This window comes from Scyliorhinus canicula, chromosome 3, assembly GCF_902713615.1.
Source record: "Scyliorhinus canicula chromosome 3, sScyCan1.1, whole genome shotgun sequence".
NCBI classification, from domain to species: domain Eukaryota; kingdom Metazoa; phylum Chordata; class Chondrichthyes; order Carcharhiniformes; family Scyliorhinidae; genus Scyliorhinus; species Scyliorhinus canicula.
The window spans coordinates 258,944,179-258,965,415 of record NC_052148.1 but is presented as its reverse complement, the minus strand read 5'-3'; the positions used below and the strand labels follow the sequence as shown (position 1 = coordinate 258,965,415).

Sequence of the window (21,237 nt, the reverse complement as noted above, 5' to 3'; positions counted from 1 at the left end):
AGTAAAATATTTATAGGTTTGGATTTGACACTTCCCCATTGGTGGATTTGAAGGAGGAGGCAGCTCCTAAAATCCACAGGTGGCCTGTCTGCTGGCCTGTGGCTAGCATTGCTGCCTCACAGCGCCAGGGAACTGGGTTCAGTTCTGGCCTTGGGTGACTGTGCGGAGTCTGCACTTTCTCCCCATCTCTGCGTGGGTTTCCTCCGGGTGCTCCAGTTTCCACCCCCAGTCCAAAGATGTGCAGGTTAGATGGATTGGCCATGTTAAACTGCCCCTTTGTGTCCAAAGATGTTCAGATCAGGTGGGGTTACAGGATAGGGCAGGGGAGTGGGCCTAGGTAGGGTGCTCTTTTGGAGGGTCGGTGCAGACTCGATAGGCCGAATGGCCTCCTTCTGCATTGTCTGTATTTTCTATTCTAATTGACTATCCTTAGCCAATTAATGACTACTGAAAGGCCTCATCCCACCCCTGTTGCTATTTTACCAAAATGAGGGGGATCCCATACCAAGCAGCTAACTCAACAGCTTTGGCTGCATAGTCTATGGCAAGGTATGGGTACTTTTGGTGGAACCCCATTTCCCCAAGGTCACCGTGGCTTTACCTTCCCAGCCTGGCCTCTCAAACCCTGCCTGTGACCAATCCCACTTTGGGGCCTGCTAGAGTGGCTTGGAATATACCCTGGACTTAACTCAAATCTGGGCTGTTCTTCATCAGGTCAGCATGTCACCCCAGCAACGGCCTCCTCACCCACTTGGCTGCTGAGACTATAGAACTGCCGCCATCCTATTGGCTGGCAGCTCTCTAAAGAATAACAAAATTGTTACAGCGCAGATAGAGGTCGTTCAGCCCATTATGTCTGCACCTGGTCTCCGAATGAGCAACTCACCGAGAACCATTCTCCCTGTCATGTGAGAGTACCTTTAAAAAATGGGTGTTTATAAATGGGTGTGTATATAAATATCTATAGTGAGAGGACCTTTAAAAAATGGGTGTTTACTACTGCAGTGATGTCAGAGAGTGGGTGGAGCTGGGCTGTCTGCCAGCTTTTTACTTTCGTTTTAGGCTGTTTGCTGCAGGGTGTGTTTTAGTTCCTTTTTCAGTGTTGGAGCTGAAGCCAGACAGAGCAGGTGCACTGTTGATGCCTCTGCCATAAAAGACTATCTCTTGATCATTTGGTGAATTCAAAATTATAAATGTTCTCAGTAGTGAATGTAAACCGAATGTGCTTCTGTTAAAAGGTGTTTCTTTTGTCTTCTGGATGATGTTTGGGAAGTTATTAAGGATTACCTAGTGTTGTATTCTTTGGGGGTTGTATTTGAATTAATGGTTGCTAAGATGTTCACTGGATGTTTTAAAAAGGTTAACTTGAGTTCATAGAATAAACATTGTTTTGCTTTAAAAAATACTTTTCCATTTCTGCTGTGCCACACCGGTAGATTGGGCCGTGTGCTCCCCATACCACAATCTATTAAAAGTTGTGGGTCAGATGAACTCCATGATACACTTTGGGGTTCTCTAAGCCCTGGCCCATAACATCCCGCCTTCCCTCTGTAGCCCTTGCACATTCTTTATTTTTAGACAGGAGTCTAATTCCCTTTGGATTGCTTCGATTGAACATGCTTCCACCACACTCTCAGGCAGTGCATTCCAGACCTTAACCCCTCGCTGTGTGTAAATAGTTTTTCCTCGGGACAGGTGATGAAATAGCGTGTCAAAGCAATTTCATAGAATTTACAGTGCAGAAGGAGGCCATTCGGCCCATCGAGTCTGCACCGGCTCTTGGAAAGAGCACCCTACCCAAGGTTAACACTTCCACCCTATCCCCAATACCCAATAACCCCACCCAACACTAAGGGCAATTTTGGACACTAAGGGCAATTTATCATGGCCAATCCACCTAACCCGCACACCTTTGGACAGTGGGAGGAAACCGGAGCACCCGGAGGAAGCCCACGCACACACTGGGAGGATGTGCAGACTCCGCACAGACAGTGACCCGAGCTGGAATCGAACCTGGGACCCTGGAGCTGTGAAGCGATTGTGCTATCCACAATGCTACCGTGCTGCCATTTACACTGATGCCAGCGATAAATTGCTGAGGGGCAGCCATCTGTGTGGTAGGTGGGCTCTGTGTCGGGGGGGAGGGGGGGGGGGGCTGGCGGACACCACGGCCCTCTGTAAAATCTGCTTCTGGTGGTTTCCATCGCTGATGAGTAATTCTGATGAGTTTTTTCATGGCCACCAAAACGATGTGAGGAAGGGTCGGTAGGTAGTCCATGTTCGCTCCATCTCAGTGGGCCGCGGGTGCAAATTTGGAGAAGTGCTGTCATAAAGAAACTCTCCCTCCCTTCTCACCGATATCCTTTCAACGTTGGTTATTTTGTTTGATGGATGGTGCTCTCACTTAGACGCTGGCACATAAATTGAAGTGGATTAAATGAGTGAGAGGGCCATTAAAAAGAAAGCTTGTTGATTCAGTGCTTGGATTCTGAATCACTTTAAGTATCGATGACCTTAATCTGAAAGAGAAATTTTGGGTGGGGAGAAAGAATGACTTGCATTTCATATTGTAGCTTATTAGAACTCTGATGCATTCAAACATCAGGTAAATTCAGTTACTTTGAAGGACAGTGTCTGGTGTCTTGCAGTTCAATGCAGTCTGCGCATATTACTCATATTCACCAATTACCTGCATCTCTAAAAATGGCAATGCATTCAGAAAAGATGCAACTCTTCAGAAATCCCATCATAGCCTCGCCCCATTCATATTCCCAGGTGTCGTCAGCAACGCTATCAAGCGGCACTCACTCAGCAATAACCTGCTCACGGATGCTCAGTTTGAGTTCCTCCAGGGCCACTGAGCTCCTGACCTCATTGGAGCCTTGGTCCAAACGTGGACAAAAGAGCTGAACTCCAGAGGTAAGGTGACCAAGTATGGCATCAAGGAGCCCTAGCAAAACTGGAGTCAATGGTAATCAGGCGGAAAACCTTCTGCTGTTTGAAGTCAGACCTGGCACAAAGGAAGATGGTTATGGTGTTTGGTTATCAATCATCTCAGCTGCAGGGCATCACTGCAAGAGTTCCTCAGGGTAGTGTTCTATGCCCAGCCTCCTTCAGCTGTTTGATCAACAACCTTCCTTACATCATAATGTCAGAAGTGAGGATGTTCTCTGATGACTGCACAATGTTCAGCACCATTTGCGACTCCTCAGATGTCGAAGCAGTCCAAATACAACAAGACAGATAGTTTTTTTGAAGAATAAAGGAATAAAGGGTGTTAGAGCGAGAAAGTGGAGCTGAGTCCACAAAAGATCAGCCATCATCTCATTGAATGGTGGAGCAGGCTCGAAGGGCTAGATGGCCTACTCCAGCTCCTAGTTCTTACGTTCTTAAGATCTGGATAATATCCAGGCTTGGACTGACACGTGCCGCATAACATTCACACCACACAAGTACCAGGCAATAATCATCTCTAACAACAGCATTTATTGGCCACCCCTTATTGCCCTTAAAAGGGCAGTTAAGAGTCAACGATATTGCTATGGAACTGGAGTCACATATAGGCCAGACCAGGTAAGGACGGCAGATTTCCTTCCCTAAAGGACATTAGTGAACCAGATGGGTTTGCACGACAATCGTCAATGGTTTTGTGGTCAATATTAGACATTTCAATTCCATTTTTTTATTGAATTCAAATTTCACCATCTGTAGTGGTGGGATTCGAACCTGTGTATTACCCTGGGTTTCTGATTTACTAGTCCAGTGACAGTACCACTATGCCACCGCCTCCCCTTGGTGCGCTGAAGACATTGTCAGAATTTCAGCTCCAATTACTCGAGGTTTTGATCCCTCTTACACCACCCCCGCTCCAAATGTTGTAAAAGAAGAACTGACATCCTGAGGCCGCAAACTTATTATTCATTCCTTGGGTGTGGTGTCAGTGGCAAGGCCAACATTTATTGTCCATCCTTAATTAGCTTTGAACAGGTGGTGCTGTGGTGTCCTCATGAACCACTGCAATTCGTGTGGTGAAAGTACTGTTTCACTCCTGTTGGGTAGCTAGATCTAACCCAGTGATACTGAAGAAACAACATATATATTTCCAAGACGACATGCTATGTAACCTTTCGGGGGAGGGGGAGGGCAACATGTTCCATCCAAGCCAGTAATGAGGCCTGGAGCCAGGTGTTACTAGTGGAACCCAAACTGAGCAGTGGTGAACATCTTATTGGTGAGTAAAATTTGCTTGATAGCACTGTCGCTGATACCTTCCATCCCGTTGCTGATTATTGACAGTGGGTGATGGCGGGGTACTTGGCTGGGTTGGATATGTCCTGTTAGTTGTGGGCAAACCATAGCTGGGCTATTTTCCACTTTGGTTCCAAGGGATGGACTTTTCCAGTGCAAGGGCAGCAGACGCATGGGAACACCACCACCGAGAAATTCCTCTCCATCCTGACTTGAAAATATATCACCGTTCCTTCACTGTCACTGGGTCAAAATCCTGCATCTCCCTCCCTAACAGCACCATGGGTGTACTTACACCACGTGGGCTGCAGCGGTTTAAGAAGGCAGCTCTCCACCATCTTCTCAAGGGCAACTAAGGATGAGCAATAAATGCTGGCCTAGCCAACAACACCCACATCCCTTGCTAGCTAACTAAAGTCGGCTAGTGAACAGAGGTGAGGTGAGACGAGGGCTGCGGATATTGGAGCCTGGTTAGCAGGTTTCGATGGGCCTACGAGGCGAGTGAGGGGGGGGATGTTGGGAGATGTTTTTCTGAGAGGGAATGTGGAGGGGGGGGTTGGGAGGGGGGAAGGGGTTCGATGTTAATAATGGATCGGGGCGGGTCAGGCTCATGGGGCAGGGCCCGGTGGTGTGATGATGGTGGATAAGAAAGGTGGGGGGGGTGTGAGTTAGGATAGTCACGTGGAACGTGATGGGGTTAGGAGGTCCGGTCAAGAGGTCAAGGGTGCTTGCGCATCTTAAAAGTTTGAAAGCCGATGTGGCAATGCTGCAGGAGACTCACTTGAGGGTGAAGGACCAGGTGAGGCTTAAAAAGGGCTGGGTTAGTCAGGTGTTTCACCCTGGATTTGACGGAAGGGCTCGAGGGGTAGGGGTAATGGTCAGCAAAAGAGTACATTTCCAGATGGAGAAGATGGTGGCAGATCAGTGGGGTAGATACATGATTGTGACATGGGCGCTGGAGGGGAGGTTAGTGGCGCTGTTCAGTGTATACGGCCCCAATTGGGACGATGTGAGATTCGCAAAGAAGGTGTTTGGGGCCATCCCCGACTTGGACACACACAAACTGAGTGGGGGGGGGGGGGGACTGGACCTTGGTGCAGGAGCCAAGGTTGGACAGGTCACGGCCGTGCTCGCAGGTCCCATCAGTGGCGGGGGGCGAAGGCGTTGGCTGGGCTAATGGTGGAAATGGGAGGGGTGGACCCTTGGAGGTTTCTGCACCCAGGGGAACGGGAGTACTCGTTTTTCTCAGCAGTCCATAAGGTATACTCATGGATCGACTTTTTTGTGGTGGGGAAGGCTTTGCTGGCTGGGGTTAAGGGGTCGGAATACTTGGCAATTGCTGTGTCAGATCACGCTCCACATTGGGTGGATATGGTGCTGGAGAAGGGGGTAGCGCAGAGGCCGGGGTGGAAATTACTTGTGGGGCTTTTGGGGGACCAAGTTTTCTGTGACAAAATTGAAAAGGTAATTGAGGAATATGTAGGTTTCAACTGTACAGGTGAGGTGTTGAAGGCAATTGTCTGGGAGGCTCTAAAGGCGGTGTCGAGGGGTGAGGTGATTTCGTTTAAGGCCAGGGTGGACAAAGAGGAGAAGTTGGAGCGGCAGAGGGTAATAGATGAGATGTTGGAGGTAGATAGGAGTTATGCAGAAGATGGGGACACAGCGAAGTTGGAAAAGAGGAAGGAACTACAGGCGAGCAAGGGGTGCAGTTTATGAACATGGAGATAAGGTGCAGTTTATGAACATGGAGATAAGTATGTTAGCAGGTCAGTCCTGGAGGGAGGCAGCGGTAAGGGAAATAGTTCAGGTGAGGGATAGGGCGGGGAAGTTGGTGGTGGCTCCGGATCTGATTAACAAGGTCTTTGAGGAATTTTATGAGGGGTTGTACAGGTCAGAGCCACCTGGGGGAGACCGGGAGATGCAGGAAATTCTAGATGGGTTGGAGTGCTCGAGGCCAGGGGAGGGGGACAGGGCTACATTAGAGGGTCGATAGTGGAGCAGGAGATAAATGATGCGATTGGGAGGATGCAGTCGGGGAAAGTGGCAGGGCCGGATGGGTTTCCGGAGGAATATTATAAAAAATTCAAGGATAAGCTGGCACCCCTGATGGCGGGGATGTTTGAAGAGGTGATAGGGAAAGGGGTGTTACCACAAACTTTGGGGCAGGCATCGCTTTCCCTGTCGCTCAAAAAAGATAAGGGTCCGATGGAGTGTGGGTCGTATAGGCCCATATCACTTCTTAATGTGGACGCAAAAGTATTGGCAAAGGTACTGGCGGGTAGGCTGGAGGAGTGTCTCCCGAAGGTGATAGGTGAAGATCAGATGGGGTTCGTGAGAAGGAGGCAGCTTTTTTCAAACGTTAGAAGGGTATTGAACATGGTTATGGCACCGGCGGAGGGGAAGGGAAGAGAGGTGGTTGTGGCATTGAACACTGAGAAGGCGTTTGACTGGGTAGAATGGGGGTACTTGATGGCAGTTCTGGAGCGGTTTGGGATTGGATCAAGATTTGTGAACTGTGTGAAGCTACTATATCAGGAGCCGAGGTCGGGTGTCCGCACAAATAACATCAGCTCGAGATACTTTTCTCTCCACTGTAGGACGAGGCAGGGATGTCCTATGTCCCCCCTGCTGTTTGCACCCGCGATTGAGCCATTGGCCATCGCATTAAGAGGTTCGGGGGTATGGAAAGGAATAGTGCCGGGGGGAGATAGAGCATAGGGTGTCCTTATATGCCGATGGCTTGCTGTTATACGTGTCGGAACCAAGTGTGTATTTTGGTCGTTCTCGGGGTACAAACTAAATCTAGGCAAGAGTGAGTATTTTGTGGTATCCCGGCCGGGTGTGGTGGCAGGGGTGAGGGGGCTGCCATTCCGTAGGGCAGGGACTCACTTTAGGTATCTGGTGGTGCAGGTTGCCCGGGAGTGGGGAGGACTCCGTAGGTACAACATTTCTAGTTTGGTGAGGAGAGTGAAAGCCGATCTGGCAAGGTGGGATGGTCTACCTCTGTCACTGGCGGGTCAGGTACAGGCAGTTAAAATGAACGTGTTGCCGCGATTTCTGTTTATTTTCCAATGCCTGCCGATTTTCCTGCCAAAGGTTTTTTTCAGAGAGATTGAGGGAAGGATTACTTTGTTCATATGGGGAGGGAAGGTGGCCAGAGTTAGAAAGGTGCTGCGACAGAGGGGATGGCAGGCAGGGGGTTTGGGTCTTCCGAACCTGATGTATTATTACTGGACGGCGAATGTGAAGAAGGTGCGGAGCTGGGTCAGAGAGGTTGATTCCCAGTGGGTCAGAATGGAGGAGAGTTTGTGCAGGGGGTCAGGATTGAAAGCACTAGCAACAACGCCACTCTTGATGGCCCCGGGGAAATACTCAGGGAGTCCGATAATAATAGCTTCATTGAGAATTTGAAGGCAGTTTAGCCAACACTTCGGGTTGGGGGCAGGGTCAAGGGAAATTCCGATTCGGGGGAACCACAGATTTGAGCCAGGGAAGTGGGATGGAAATTTTCGGAAATGGGAGGAGAAGGGGATTAAGACACTAAAATATTTGTTTCTTCGGGGTCGGTTTGCAGAATTGAAGGAGCTGGAAGCGAAGTATGGGCTGGAGCAGGGGAAATGTTTCCTCACATGCATGTTCGAGATTTTGCCAGAAAGGAGATACAGAGCTTCCCGGTGGAGCCGGCCTCCACATTCCTGGAGGAGGTGCTGACGACAGGGGGATTGGAGAAGGGGGTTGTGTCGGCGGTTTACGGAGCTATTTTAGAAGAGGAGACGACACCACTGGAAGGGATCAAAGCAAACTGGGAGGAAGAGTTGGGAGAGGATATGGAGGAGGGGTTCTGGTATGAGGTGCTCTAGAGAGTGAATGCCTCCACCTCGTGTGCGAAGTTGGGGCTGATACAGCTGAAGGTGGTATACAGAGCATACCTCACGAGGGCGAGGATGAGCCGATTTTTCTGAAGGATTAGAAGATGTGTGTGAACGTTGCGCGGGGGGGTGGGGGGGGGGGGGGGGGGGGGGGGCGCTAATCACGTTCATATGTTTTGGTCCTGTCCAAAGCTAGAGGATTACTGGAAGGAGGGTTTTAGGATAATTTCTGAAGTGGTGCGTGTGAAACTGGACCCGGGCCCCCAGGGGGCCATATTCGGGATGCCGGACCAGCCAGGGTTGCAAACGAGTGCGGAGGCAGATGTTGTAGCCTTCGCCTCGTTGATTGCCCGAAGGCGGATCCTGATGGGATGGAGAGCAGCCTCTCCACCCTGTGCCCGGGCGTGGCCGGGGGGACCTGTTGGAATTCTTGACTCTTGAGATGGTTAAGCTTGAACTGAGGGGGAAGGATGGAGGGGTTCTACAATTTATGGGCATTATTCATTATACACTTTCAAGAAATGGATAACATTGAACATTAGTTGGGGCGAGTGGGTGGGAGAGTTGGGGGGTAGGGGGGGGGGCTGTGTGTGTTAATGGTGACTATGGGTGATCCCTAGTTCCTTTTTCTCATTTGTTTGTGTGATCATGCGGCTAATGTTTGGGGTTTGGTGGGAGGATGGGATCGTTGTGATTGATGTGGGGATTGACATATTTGTTGCAGATTATTGTTTATTGTTGGGTGTAAATTTGGGAGAAAATGTGAAAAAGCAGGCGAATAAAAAATATATTTTTTAAAATGTTACCTTGCTGGTGTAACCCAAATTTTGAGAAGAAATGTTTTAAAATATCTTGAGAAGGAAGTGGGAGGTTGATTTTATCTTCACCGCCTGGGAAGTAATCTGATGGAGGAGATCTCCAGCCCATCATAGAACCTGCTTTGATTTCACCCCATTGAAATCAGAGGAATGAAAATCAGTCTTGTTCTCTCACAGGTGGATGACCTGATCTACCAGATTACCACCCAGGCATTTAAAATAAGATCTCGCCCACCACCTTTTACACTTTTATATTATCATCACTCACATCCTTTCCGAGCTCTCTTTATACGTTTCCTTTTCAAATCACAGGTCCAATTCCTTTGTGAGCTATGTTATACTTTCTGCCTCACGTTTGATAAAGCAGTCCATGCTCTCATGGCATTCCAGGTGAAAACATTTCTTTGAACTTATAGTGTTAATCCTGAGTTTAAGCCCCGTATGTTTAATATCTTATAGTTTCTATTATCTTTTTTTCTCAAAAAGCAAGTGAAAACAATGTGGCCCCACAAGATAGTGAGCCCGGATGTAGTCTGAAAATGAGAAAAAAGACTGATCGTTATCAGTTGACAGAAAACCTGCTGTGACTTGCATGCATTTAGTTCCATGCAGCCCAATGACACGGAATCGCAGCACAGCCTGGACAAAGTTAATGGAATGCAACTCTATGACTCTCTCTGCTGCACAATAGCCCCTTTTTGAATAAAATGTCTTTTCTCTGGTAGGTTGGTTGGGCAGAACCCTGGCATTCCAGGGTGGGGCAGCACGGTAGCATGGTGGTTAGCATAAATGCTTCACAGCTCCAGGGTCCCAGGTTCGATTCCCGGCTGGGTCACTGTCTGTGCGGAGTCTGCACGTCCTCCCCGTGTGTGCGTGGGTTTCCTCCGGGTGCTCTGGTTTCCTCCCACAGTCCAAAGATGTGCGGGTTAGGTGGATTGGCCATGCTAAATTGCCCGTAGTGTCCTAAAAAGTAAGGTTGGGGGGGGGGGGGGTTGTTGGGTTACGGGTATAGGGTGGATGAGTGGGTTTGAGTAGGGTGATCATTGTTCGGCACAACATCGAGGGCCGAAGGGCCTGTTCTGTGCTGTACTGTTCTATGTTCTATGTTCTATTCCCTGCTTGCCTCATTCCAAATATCATCTATCCAACAGCAGGAGTGCATTATGAGGAGTGAGCGGGAGAGTGGGCATTCGAGTGAGTGAGGGAAGGAGGGAGGGAGGGAGGACTGGGTGGATATTGGAAGATTTGGGGAATGAGCAGGAGGGTGGGATAAGATTAGGTTCAGATGGAGAAGGACACCAGGACACTCAATGGAGCCTGTGTCTGCTGGAGAATGTTCTGTGCTTGATGCTGGCAGCGGGAGGTTTACAACATCCTGATACCTGAGTTACTATCTGGAGAGACATTGACTAAAACTAAATAACTGTGAGGAACAGGATAGAACAGAGAAAAGTGTGCTTGGTGTGTGTGGAGATGGCTTTTCTTGCCTGATGCATCAGAAGGAATGGGTCTGTCCAGTGGCTTTTAATGACCACATACACAGGCACCTTTGATTGGATTCACAGATACAAAGCTGCCACCCACCACGGGCCCACAGCACCAAAGACCCTGATTTTTGATTGGATACTGCTCCCCTGCACATACTTATCAAATTGCATTACAGATTCCTTTGGCTGATATCCATTGTTACTTTTCTGTTCAGTTATCCTCCCACCTGAAGGAAATGTGTCCAAGTCAGGTAAAGATCAGCAATGGTCTAATCAAATGTTGGAACAGGCTTGACGGGCTGAATGGCCTACTCTCCCGGCTCCAATGCTGAGTCATTCATGGGGTCCAGTTCCTTGGGTGCTGCCGTCCTGACCTGACTGGTCACTCCTGATGTTCGCCTGGCCCGTGAGTGACAGCAGCTACCTTAACCACAAATACCTTAATGGACAAGCCCGACCTTGTTCTCAACAAACACAGTTTGGAGAAGGGGACAGCTAGACACCAACAGGAACACTGTACAATTCTTTCACAACTTGCACCCCATCTCCTCCTTAGTCTGTCAGCACGGATTTGAATTCCAGGCTGTAATCGAAATCGACAGTGACCGGGTAACCACCCCTCGACCTACACCCCCCACCCTACAATCCTCTCTGCACTCCTTCAATTTTGGCCTCTTGCTCCCGTCACCCTAACACCAGAGGACAGCCTTCAGTTGTCCAGGTCCTAAGTCCTGGAATTCCTTCCCTAAACCTCTCCACCTCTCCATCTCTCATTCTCTGCCTTTCAGGAAAACCATTTCAACCCACCTCTTTGATCAAGTGTGTGGTCGCCTCTCCCCATACATAGCTTCATTTTTGACGTGGCTTCAAGACATATCTGAACATTGCTATGGAGCACCTTGAGATATTTTGTTGTATTAAAGATGCTGAATCAATGTGTTCAGTATGGTTGGTGCACATTCTAAAAGGCCAGCTTCATTTTTGTTCAGATATATCTGAAAATACTGGCAATAATTTTACTTATCTTTTTAGTGTTGCAGACCACTGAAATGATTTATCGAGCTGGTGTCACTGCTCCTGTCTGGGAATTAACAGCTTTTGTTTTTCGAGAATGACATTCAGTTTTTTTTTTAAAAACAGCTACTGATTTATGAACTGGACTAATTAGGTGCAGAAAGAATCCTGCGTCTTTGTCTGTTCTGACTCACAGCTGGGAGATGACATGGGCCTCATGTCATACTGGCCCACAAGGGTGAATGCTTGTACTTGTTTGTTATTGGGTGATGGTGAAGGCTGGGCTGATTAACGGGCCTGATGGTGAGAGTGAGCGAGCAACCTGCACCGGCGGATGGCTGCTCACCACTTCTCTAGCACCGAGCTCTGCCTCAGGAACTGACAGCAGGCAGGATTGCTGCACTTCCACCCAATGCATCCTGCGGTCGGTGCCCTGTGCCAGACAGGCAGTGGCCACAGGCACTCGGCTGTCAAAGCAATAAAGGCAGCGGAAGGCCACTCGATTTGAACTGAATTTCAGTTGTGGCTAATTTGCCCCTACTGCGTCCAGGACTGTCTCCCAGGCTTCAGGCTTATCTGTTAATAAATGGGATTGCTGAGGAGTTCTGTGGGCAGGATTAAAAGCTCATTTCTTAATGGACTGGCAAACATTCTTCCACCAATAGCTTCATCTCGAGGTGCTTCCCTAAGCATTGCTGCATAGATTTCCATCATTATAAATAATACATATAGCTCCGTTTAACTATACGTTTAAAGGGTGATTTATGCCGCATCTATTCAATTTGAAAACAGCTGTTGGGAGTAATTGTCTGTGATTAGGATCCTGTTTCATCTTTTATTCAGTGCTGGAAGGCTACTAACTGCAAACGTCCCATTGACATAGGCAACCGAATGGCCCATTACGAAAGGACAAAGTTCTTTTGCAATGGGAGAGAGAAGGGCAGTGCCAAGCTGGGGTTTGTGTGATTGAGGGTATTGTTCTGTAGGTTTACTCTGATCCTTGTCGATATTACGTTGCAGCGCTGAAACAGGACAGAAATGTTTGTGTAAGGTGCTTTTAGTTCACAACTACGGCCCTGGTTTCTCAACGGTCATTGGAAATGGTGCGGAGCTCAGCAATCTTTGGAAAACCGGCACATCCACGACCCATTTGCACAGGTGGCGATGCTCTGCCCCCCCCCCCCCCCCCAACACATCAACATTTTACCATCTCACCTCAGTCACGCACAGTAACCGCCTGCCTGCACTTTGGCTGATAGTGTTTGTTGTAATGTGCCACACAGCAGCATGCCATCATAAGGGAAGTGTGCTATGTGGTCCAGCCTCAGTTGTACTTTGGCCTGGAGCAGAACATAGGCACACAGCTTTGAGGCGAGGTTGAATAAACTTGGTTTGTTCTCACTGGAACGAAGGAGGTTGAAGGAGATAGAGGTCTACAAAATGATGAGGAACATAGACAGAGTGGATAGTCAGAGTTTCTTTCCCAGGGTAGAGGGGCCAATTACTCGGGGGCATAGGTTTATGGTGCAAGGGGCAAGGTTTAGAGGAGATGTACCGAGGCAAGTTTTTTACACAGAGGGTAGTGGGTGTCTAGAACTCGCTGCCAGAGGCAGCAATGATAGTGATGTTTAAGGGGCATCTTGCCAAATACATGAATCGGATGAGAATAGAGAGATACGGACCCCGGAAGTGTAAAAGATTTTGGTTTAGACAGGCAGCATGGTCGGCGCAGGCTTGGAGGGCCGAAGGGCCTGTTCCTGTGCTGTACTTTTCTTTGTTCTTTGTTCTTGTTCTTTTATTTCCTCAGCTCACATATACCTGTTCTTAATAACTGAACCCACAACATGTTGGACAATCCCTTAAGAGAGACTGGTGCCTTATTATAATAATAATAATCGTTATTGTCACAAGTAGGCTTACATTAACACTGCAATGAAGTTACTGTGAAAAGCCCCTAATCGCCACATTCTGGCGCCTGTTCGGGTACACATATCATGTCATTATAACACACAAAAGTCTTTGGTCTTCTTATCTAGGGGGTAATAGGGAGTACTCCCAAATCTATTGCAATGAGCAGTTTGTTATGGTGAGAGTCGGATGTTCTTGATGTCTATACTGTCGCATTCACTCCATGAAGCCTGTCAGAACAGTAACTGTTGTCAGCAACACGTGGAGCTTTTCTTTGCTGTACCTCTTACTCCGTCCAGATCAAACCATTAATTAACTAATCAATTGATTCATTAACAAATGAAAATGAGTGATCGCAATTGAATTTGGCCGATTCAGAAGCAAAACCATGCTGATGGGAAAATTAGGCATCGTCTGCACTCGTGATCCACGAAAGACTAGAATAGAAAGAAAGGATTCTCATTGCACCTTTCAGGACGTCCATTTAGTGATATATTGCCAATGAATTACTTTTGATTGAAGTGTAGTTCTTGCAAAACATTTTCACAAAGCAAGATTCCACAAGCAGCATTGCGATGAATGATCCCGGTTTTTCTGTGGTGTTGCCGAGTAATGAGGGGCGAAATTCTCCCAAAACGGGAGAAATCGTCAAACTGCCGTAAAACCCGGGCGGGTTTTACGGCATCGCGCCCCTTCCCGACGGGGGACCGATTCTGGTCCCCCGTCGGGGCTAGCAGCCCGACGTCGGAGGCTCCGACAAGTCGGGCTTAACGAAAATCGTTAAGCCCGCTTGTCGGACTTAGCGCCGGCTGACGCGTCATATGACGTCAGCCGCGCATGCGCAGGTGGGAAGACTCCACCCGCGCATGCGCGGGTGACGTCATCGCGTTTTTGCGCGAAACCCGCGCATGCGCGGTCCGGGTTGCCCCTCAGCCGCCCCGCGTATTGATACTGCGGGGCGGCGGAAGGACAAATAGTGCGCGGGCATCGGGCCCGTTGCCCGCGATCGGTGCCCACCGATCGCGGGCCCATGGCACCCTTGGCACGGCCGTGGTACTGCCGTGCCAATCGGTGCCATGGTTATTTTTTCCAGGTGGTCACGACGTTTTTACGAACGGCAAGACCAGGTGTGTTTGCCGTTCGTAAAAAGGTCGTAAAGGGCTGGGACTTCGGCCCTTCTAACAGCTGAGAATCGCTGCCGGCCGTAAAAAAACGGCGGCAGCGATTCGTGTCGGGATTTCGGCGGGGGGGGGGGGAGAATAGCGGGAGGGCGTCAAAAAAGTCGGGAAGGCCCTCCCGCTATTCTCCCACCCGTCGTGGGGGGGGGAGAATTTCGCCCGAGATATTTCACGTTGATCGGAACAGACCTCGGTTTAAGGTCTCATCCGAAAGACGATGCCTCCGACAGTGCAGCAGGCCATCTGCGGAGAATGGAAGTGTTGGCTTGAATTATGTATGTCCGTCATGGGTATGGGATTGAACCATGACCTGCTGGCTCAGAGGTCAGGGTTCCACCCACAGAGCCAAGCTGACACATTTAGAATAAATATGGTGTACTCTCAGGACCCCCAAAACCATTTATTTTAATTTGTTAACAGATGCCTTGGAAGAATTGTGCGTCTGAACCTTTGCTTTCTCCTCTGGATTTTACAGCCGAGTAAATATTCTGTCATCAATTTGGCTTGACGTCGCATGTTTACCGCAGCAGGAAAAATATGCCTCATTCGACAAAGGTTTTAAAACATTTTCTCTCAAAGACCTTGACTGATGTGCACTGCTTGGCCCAGCTGTGCAGTAATAAGTGATACGACACACCCGGGGGGCCCAGTCTCACTGACTACAATGAGGGAACTGAAGCAGCATTTCAATTTACAGATTGCCAGGTGGCTCTTGCAACTACCACCTGCTTTGCTGTAGCTGCCAATAGTCTCATTGCCCGTTGATGGTAAAGAAGGGGAGCTGACTCCACCAGTCTGTTTGAGAGCAAGGCAACAGACCAGCTCATGGATGCCGAGGGTCACCAACATGGTTTGGATGTATTCCTAAAGATTTACTTAGGCAAATTCCGACCTCTTGACCATCCTCAGTTTGAATTGCTTTGTGAATTCTGCCCTCAGTTGTTCTGGAACGTTCTCCGTATAACTTGCAGCCTCTTTACCTTGCTTTCCTTTGTTAAGATACTCTTTAGTACCTATCCCTTTGACCAAGCTTTTGTTCATATGATACAATACCTCTTCTTGTGGCTCGATGTCAACGGGCTGATTTCTCCCATTTTGAGCCAAAGTGCCATGGTGGGGGCAGGGCCGTGGAGCGTCTTCCACCAAAGAGGCTGATGGGTAAACATAGCGAATCTCCTGACCCCGACAGTGTTTATTACGCGTTGGGTATTTCACAGCGTATTCAGTGACGGGGCAGGTCTGGGTGGCTCAAAGTTGGCCAGTGTGCCCAGGTGCTATACTGGAAAGGTGCCCAACATTACTGACCCACGAGGGAAGAAAGATGGTGGACCTCCTGAAAATGAAGATAGAATCCCTCCAGGACACCAAATCTGGAAGGTGTACCTGCAGATGATCCTCTGACCCACTGCTGTGCTGTTCCGGGGTCTAGGATTATTGGCAGTCTCCATCCCAATTTCCCAGTGCGCTGGTCAATATTAATTCCTCAATTACACCACCAAACCACCTCATTATGTTGGTAGCTGCTAATAGCACTCAAATTACCAGTCACGTTCCCTACACTACAACAGTGACTATCCTTAAAAAGTGCTTCATTGGCTGTAAAACGCTTTGGGATGTCCTAAGATAATGAAAGATTCTGTATAAATGCACATTCATTTTCCTTAGCAGCGCTTTATTAAAGGTTTTCATTGTGGCACTGTTGTGCTAATTAATGAGCGTTGTTTAACAATGGGGCTGCATTCATGTTAGGAAACCCTTTGCACGTCCTTTACCACTGAGTGGAGTGCGAAACTAAATTAGAAAAGGCCTCTAATGTAATGATTGAGGGTTTTATATTTTCTAACCATTGTCTGGAAACTACCTGGGGAATCCCACTCTGCCTTCAATGTGCATTTGATCACGATGCAGAGGAGATTTAGAAAATCTCTGAGTGTCTACTTGAATTCAGGAGGCCCGGGTGCCACCATGTTGCCAAATGGAAACGTCGAACCAGTAAAGGCAGCGGCAGGGGTTTGACAGGAAGTAGATAGGAACACCACAGCTGATTCACAGGCCAATTCTCTACCCTCTCTTTGGTAAGGTTTACAAAACCCCGATGAGACACATCGAAAGCCTGCGGTGCAGGAGAGCAAAAGGAAGGTTTCTAGGCTGGAGGGCAGGAAAAATCAAAAGATCGAAAGATTTCATGATGCAAAAGCCGAATGGGTACAGAAATGAAACCGATGAGGTGTGATGGGCAATATAACAGTCACCTGAATGTAACACAAAGGGATAAAGAATGGCTGATAGAACAGTTTAGAACCTTTTCCAAGTGTCACCTTTCATAGTTTCACTTTTATGAAGTCAAATTAAACCTGCATTATGTTTGAAACAGGCATCCCAGGACCTCACTGCATAGAGAGATCACTTTGCAATGAAGGTGCTCTATTTCACACTTTCAAAGGTGATGGGCGCCGTTTAACTAAATGGGAACAAAGTCCCATAACGAGCGTGTTTAGCCGTGTGTTTCCCGCCGCTCAGTGTCGGGAAATACCCTCCCAAGGCCACACATAGCCCCGTTTTCTGCACAGAGGCGCTCTGCTCGTTGGAACTTCTTGGTGTAGCGAGAGATGGGGATGCCATTTTTAAATGGTGTCCCGGTGTCTGGAGCCTCCGACATGACCCCTGACCCTCCCCCAAATCCCAACTCACTTTGAGTGCGTCCCCTGTGACCCACCCAGCACCCGGCCCAACATCAGCACAGAGCATCACCGGCCGATCGCCGTAGCGTGAAAAATGGCAGCCTGGTTCTGCCAGAGTGCTAGGCTGGCATTACCAGGGTGTCACCCTTCCCAGAGAGCAAGCATTTTGGGGTCTCCGAACCGCTGAGAGACTCCCACGGGCGTTGCTCTGTCTGGTTCCCATTTGTGGAGACCTGTACTGAAGGTGCTTGCCCGAGGTCTCGGAGGCAAAGGGGATAGATCCCAACGCCTCAGGTGCCACAGGAAAATGCATTTTAAAGTAAGACTAGCTGTCTCGCTCTCGTATTCAGATTTGGCAAAATGGTATGGGCGGGATTCACATCGCAACGTCTCGCGAGATGGTGTTAGAGCCTGTGAAACGTTATGAGCTGCGTAGATCCCGGGAGTGGGGTCTCGTGGCTTCTATCGCCCACCATACCTCACGGCGCACTGCCTTTCAGGTGCAACGTGGCCGTTCGATCGTGTCCAGTATTTGCACGCGCGCCAGCTTCCAAAAACACAATGTATAACTTTAAGTTGTAGTTGGTACAAACTTTGATAAGCACAATAAATTATAATGTACATTAAGGGTAAAGGTAAATATTTATTTTGTTTTTCGCATGTGACGTTGATTGTTATAAGAATGATTTTGTATTTTCTGTAATGCATTATGAAATATTCGACATGTATTAAATGTATTTAATCGTATTCATGGGATCATGGTTTGTGGACATGATCGATTTCAATCCTGCAGCCCACTGAGATGAAGGAGGGCCATTCATACAACCCAATTACTAGCCTTGGTTGCCCATCACTGGTATAGTGGAAGAAGTATCAATTGTGTCCTTTAAAAGTGAATTAGATCATTATCGGAAAAGAAAATACTTTCAGTGCTGCAAGGACAGTGGCACTGGCTCCTCCAGAGGCCCAGCACACCTATGATGGGCCAAATGGCCTCCTTCTCTGCAACAACCATTTTATGATTCTATTCTAAAGGACATTTACTGATGTCCACTTTTTATCGCCCAATTTGTTTTAAAAAATTGTAATTAAAATTCTTAAACTGCCACAATGGGATTCAAACTCACTTTCTCTGGACTATTAGTGTTGACGTCTGGATTCACCGACCCGGTGCACTAATGTGTCTATCGGTGACAAGAGAGGCTATGAGATGAACCATCTTACACAAAATATTTCTTTCAATCGAGTTTGGGCAAATGACCCTTCATGGGAGTTCTGCTTAGCTCGCATTGTGATGTGCATCTTCAGTTGAGCGATCTTTCTTTGCGAGCCTTTTAAAAAAATTTCGATTTAAAACCCACCCGCTCCTCAGTGCTACATCCACACATTTCCTCTGAGGTGTGCCTCTGAAGAACAAGTCACAGGAGTCACTTTACTCTGACCTACTTTTCGGATGTTGCTCTCAGTATAACATGTCTGTTCATGAAGGATGAGAATGTCTTTTATTAATTTGGTACAGCGAGGAGAGAGTTAGGGTGCCCATGTGGTAAATCGCTGCACAATTTATCAGCTAATTTCACTCTGCACACAGCTCCAACTCTCACAGCTTACTGTCTTCAACAGTGGCAGGGCCCAATTAATGCTGAGGCCGGTTGATCTGCCGATACAACTATATTAATAATAGACTCGCTGGCAACCCATCATCTACTGATGGCAGTCCCTAAGCGCTCATTTTGCAATGCATGTCCTGTTTCTTAAATGCTTTCACTCTCTCTCTCTCTTTCTCTCTCTCTCTTTCTCTCTCTCTATTTCCTCAGAAGTTTCTCATCAGCTCATCAAATACATTCTCAGCGTGAGGAAGAATTGTCTTTCTCTCGCTCTCTTAATTACACTTTATATTTTTCTACGCTGGGATGTCACTAGCAGGTGAATAAGTAGGGCGAGACTGAATTGGAGCCTTTCCAACAGTGGAATGGATTAAGAGTGTATCCTTCAGAACTGTCAATCCTCCATGGATCTGCCACCTTAAGCCTTGCTTTCTGATACGTATGCCTGCCGCCAACAAGCCCCCCCCCCCCCCCCCCCCCCTCACCCTACCCCCTGCCTGCCGCTTTAACAAGACAATATCAAACTCTGTAAACCCTGGCAGCCTTTTAAGATGTGAAATGTCCCAACTTCTTTTCATTGACCTATATTTGCCGACAGCCCATTTTGAACCATTCTCGTCTCCCTTTATCATTTGAACATGAAGCTGGGTGTTCGGCTGAAATCTGATCTCCGGGAGCACACAAGTGAAATTACTGAAGGAAAGCCCATCCCCCTGGGACACAGCGTCTGCCAGTTTTACCAGCCCTGCTCTGCCCCATCACATCCAGCTCCTGTGTATTAGCATAATCAATTGCTGACTCGTCTATATGGCAGAGGGAGAGATGAGGCTGGAGAATTCACTGCTGCCTGCCTCTTTCTGATTTGATGGTTCATTCCTCCTAATTGGATCAAGTCGGAAGTTGCAGGCAGTCTGTGCAGTTCTGAATGGTGCGTGCATGTGTATGTGTGTGCGCGTGTGTGTGTATGTATGTGTGAATGTGTTCTGATTTCAGGAATACCTACCCTGCAGTGTGTTTCTACATCTGTGAGTGTGTGTGTGTTTTGTGACAGTGTGTGTCTGTGAGTGTATGTATGAAACAAGAGGAGGAAGTTCCCTTCGTCCTCTCCCTCTCTCTGCTCCCCTCCTTCCCTCCCCTTCCTCCCACCCGTCGCGTTTGCGAGTAACCCTGTCACTAATGACACCGCTTTCACTGTGCTCAGCGGACGGGCACCTGCTGCTCCTTAATGACTCCAGCTTTTCTCAGTCATGAGCAGAGCAGGCACAGTGAGAACAACAGGGATGATGCTGCTGCTGGCCCGTGGGTGCTTTTCATGAAGGTGTGGGGGGGCGGGGGTTGGTAAATCCCCGACTCTGCAGGTGAGAGATCAGGAGCAACGCCCTGCGACTTTCAATTCAGAATAAATGGCAGCCCCCTTGGTACCAGGACTGAACTGTTAAAGCCAGAGATGACTTGAGCATTTCGTGCAGAACTCCACAAATTGACAGGAGAGAGACTGCCACGGTGAAGAGCTATCAGGTTGCTCGCCCACCTTCCCCGACCGAACGCTGATGATGATGTTATCGTCGTTGTTCGTTTGATGCCTCGACACCCGGCTCCTCCTTGCTCTCACTCACCTCCTCCCTGTGGCTCAAAAGCCTTCAGATACCAGTCAAGTTTAATGCAACGAGAGGATGTCTGAGGAAGCAAGTGAAAATTCTCCTGACCCCTCCACCCCTCCTTGTCCGACCCCGTCTGCCGAAGGGACCGCGGAGGATAGTTCTTCGGCGACCCAGGCGGATGAGAATGGAGCCCTGGGACTGACAGGCCTCATCGCTACCTGTTGCATCTGCATGGAGGTGGAGCGTGTACGGACTTGCTTCAACTCTGAGAAGATCTGCATCATACCCATCATGGCCTGTCTGGTGAGCCTGGGTCTTTGCATTGCTGGCCTCAAGTGGGTTTTTGTGGACAAGATATTTGAGTACGAACCTCTGACGCACCTTGATCCCAAGCGCATAGGGCAGGGTCCTATCATCTCTGCTGACCAAGCAACAGTGGCCGAATGGCCGCCATCAACTGCCTTTACTGCCACGATTCCGATAACTGACTTGAGCCAGACGGTGAACGACCCTGATGACCCTTTGGTGCTCACCTCAACTCCCTTCATTCCCCCATCTTCACTTCCCCCTACCTCATCTCCTTCCTTCCTAACCTCTGTCATACTTGAATCTTTCTCCCAAGACCCTATCGTCACCAAAAGTCGCGAAGTGACTGAATCAGCATCTGTAACCCTTCCCCAAATGACAGAAACAAACATCATTATCGCAACGGCATTTAGTAAGTGATGGATTCTTTTCTTTCCTATGATTCTCGTTGGCGGACAAATTCTGGCAGCCTTTTCTAAACTGCTGTTTTGATGTTAACAACTCATTTGTCTAAAAGCAG

The 21,237-nt window shown here is 48.4% G+C and overlaps 1 protein-coding gene across 7 annotated transcripts in view; it reads left to right on the top strand.

Annotated features, from left to right (window-relative positions):
* Positions 1-21,237, top strand: part of nrg1 (neuregulin 1) — a 901,022-nt gene that overhangs the window by 739,279 nt on the left and 140,506 nt on the right. For 2 of the 7 annotated variants that reach the window (XM_038792669.1, XM_038792668.1), the window contains exon 1: positions 19,612-21,129. The exons of 4 other annotated variants lie outside the window; for them this stretch is intronic. In XM_038792669.1, coding sequence (XP_038648597.1) covers positions 20,484-21,129 — 646 coding nt within the window. In that variant the 5' untranslated portion in view covers positions 19,612-20,483. Of the gene's footprint in view, positions 1-19,611; positions 21,130-21,237 lie in introns of those variants that run through there. One more of the 7 variants, XM_038792663.1, reaches the window with a different exon arrangement.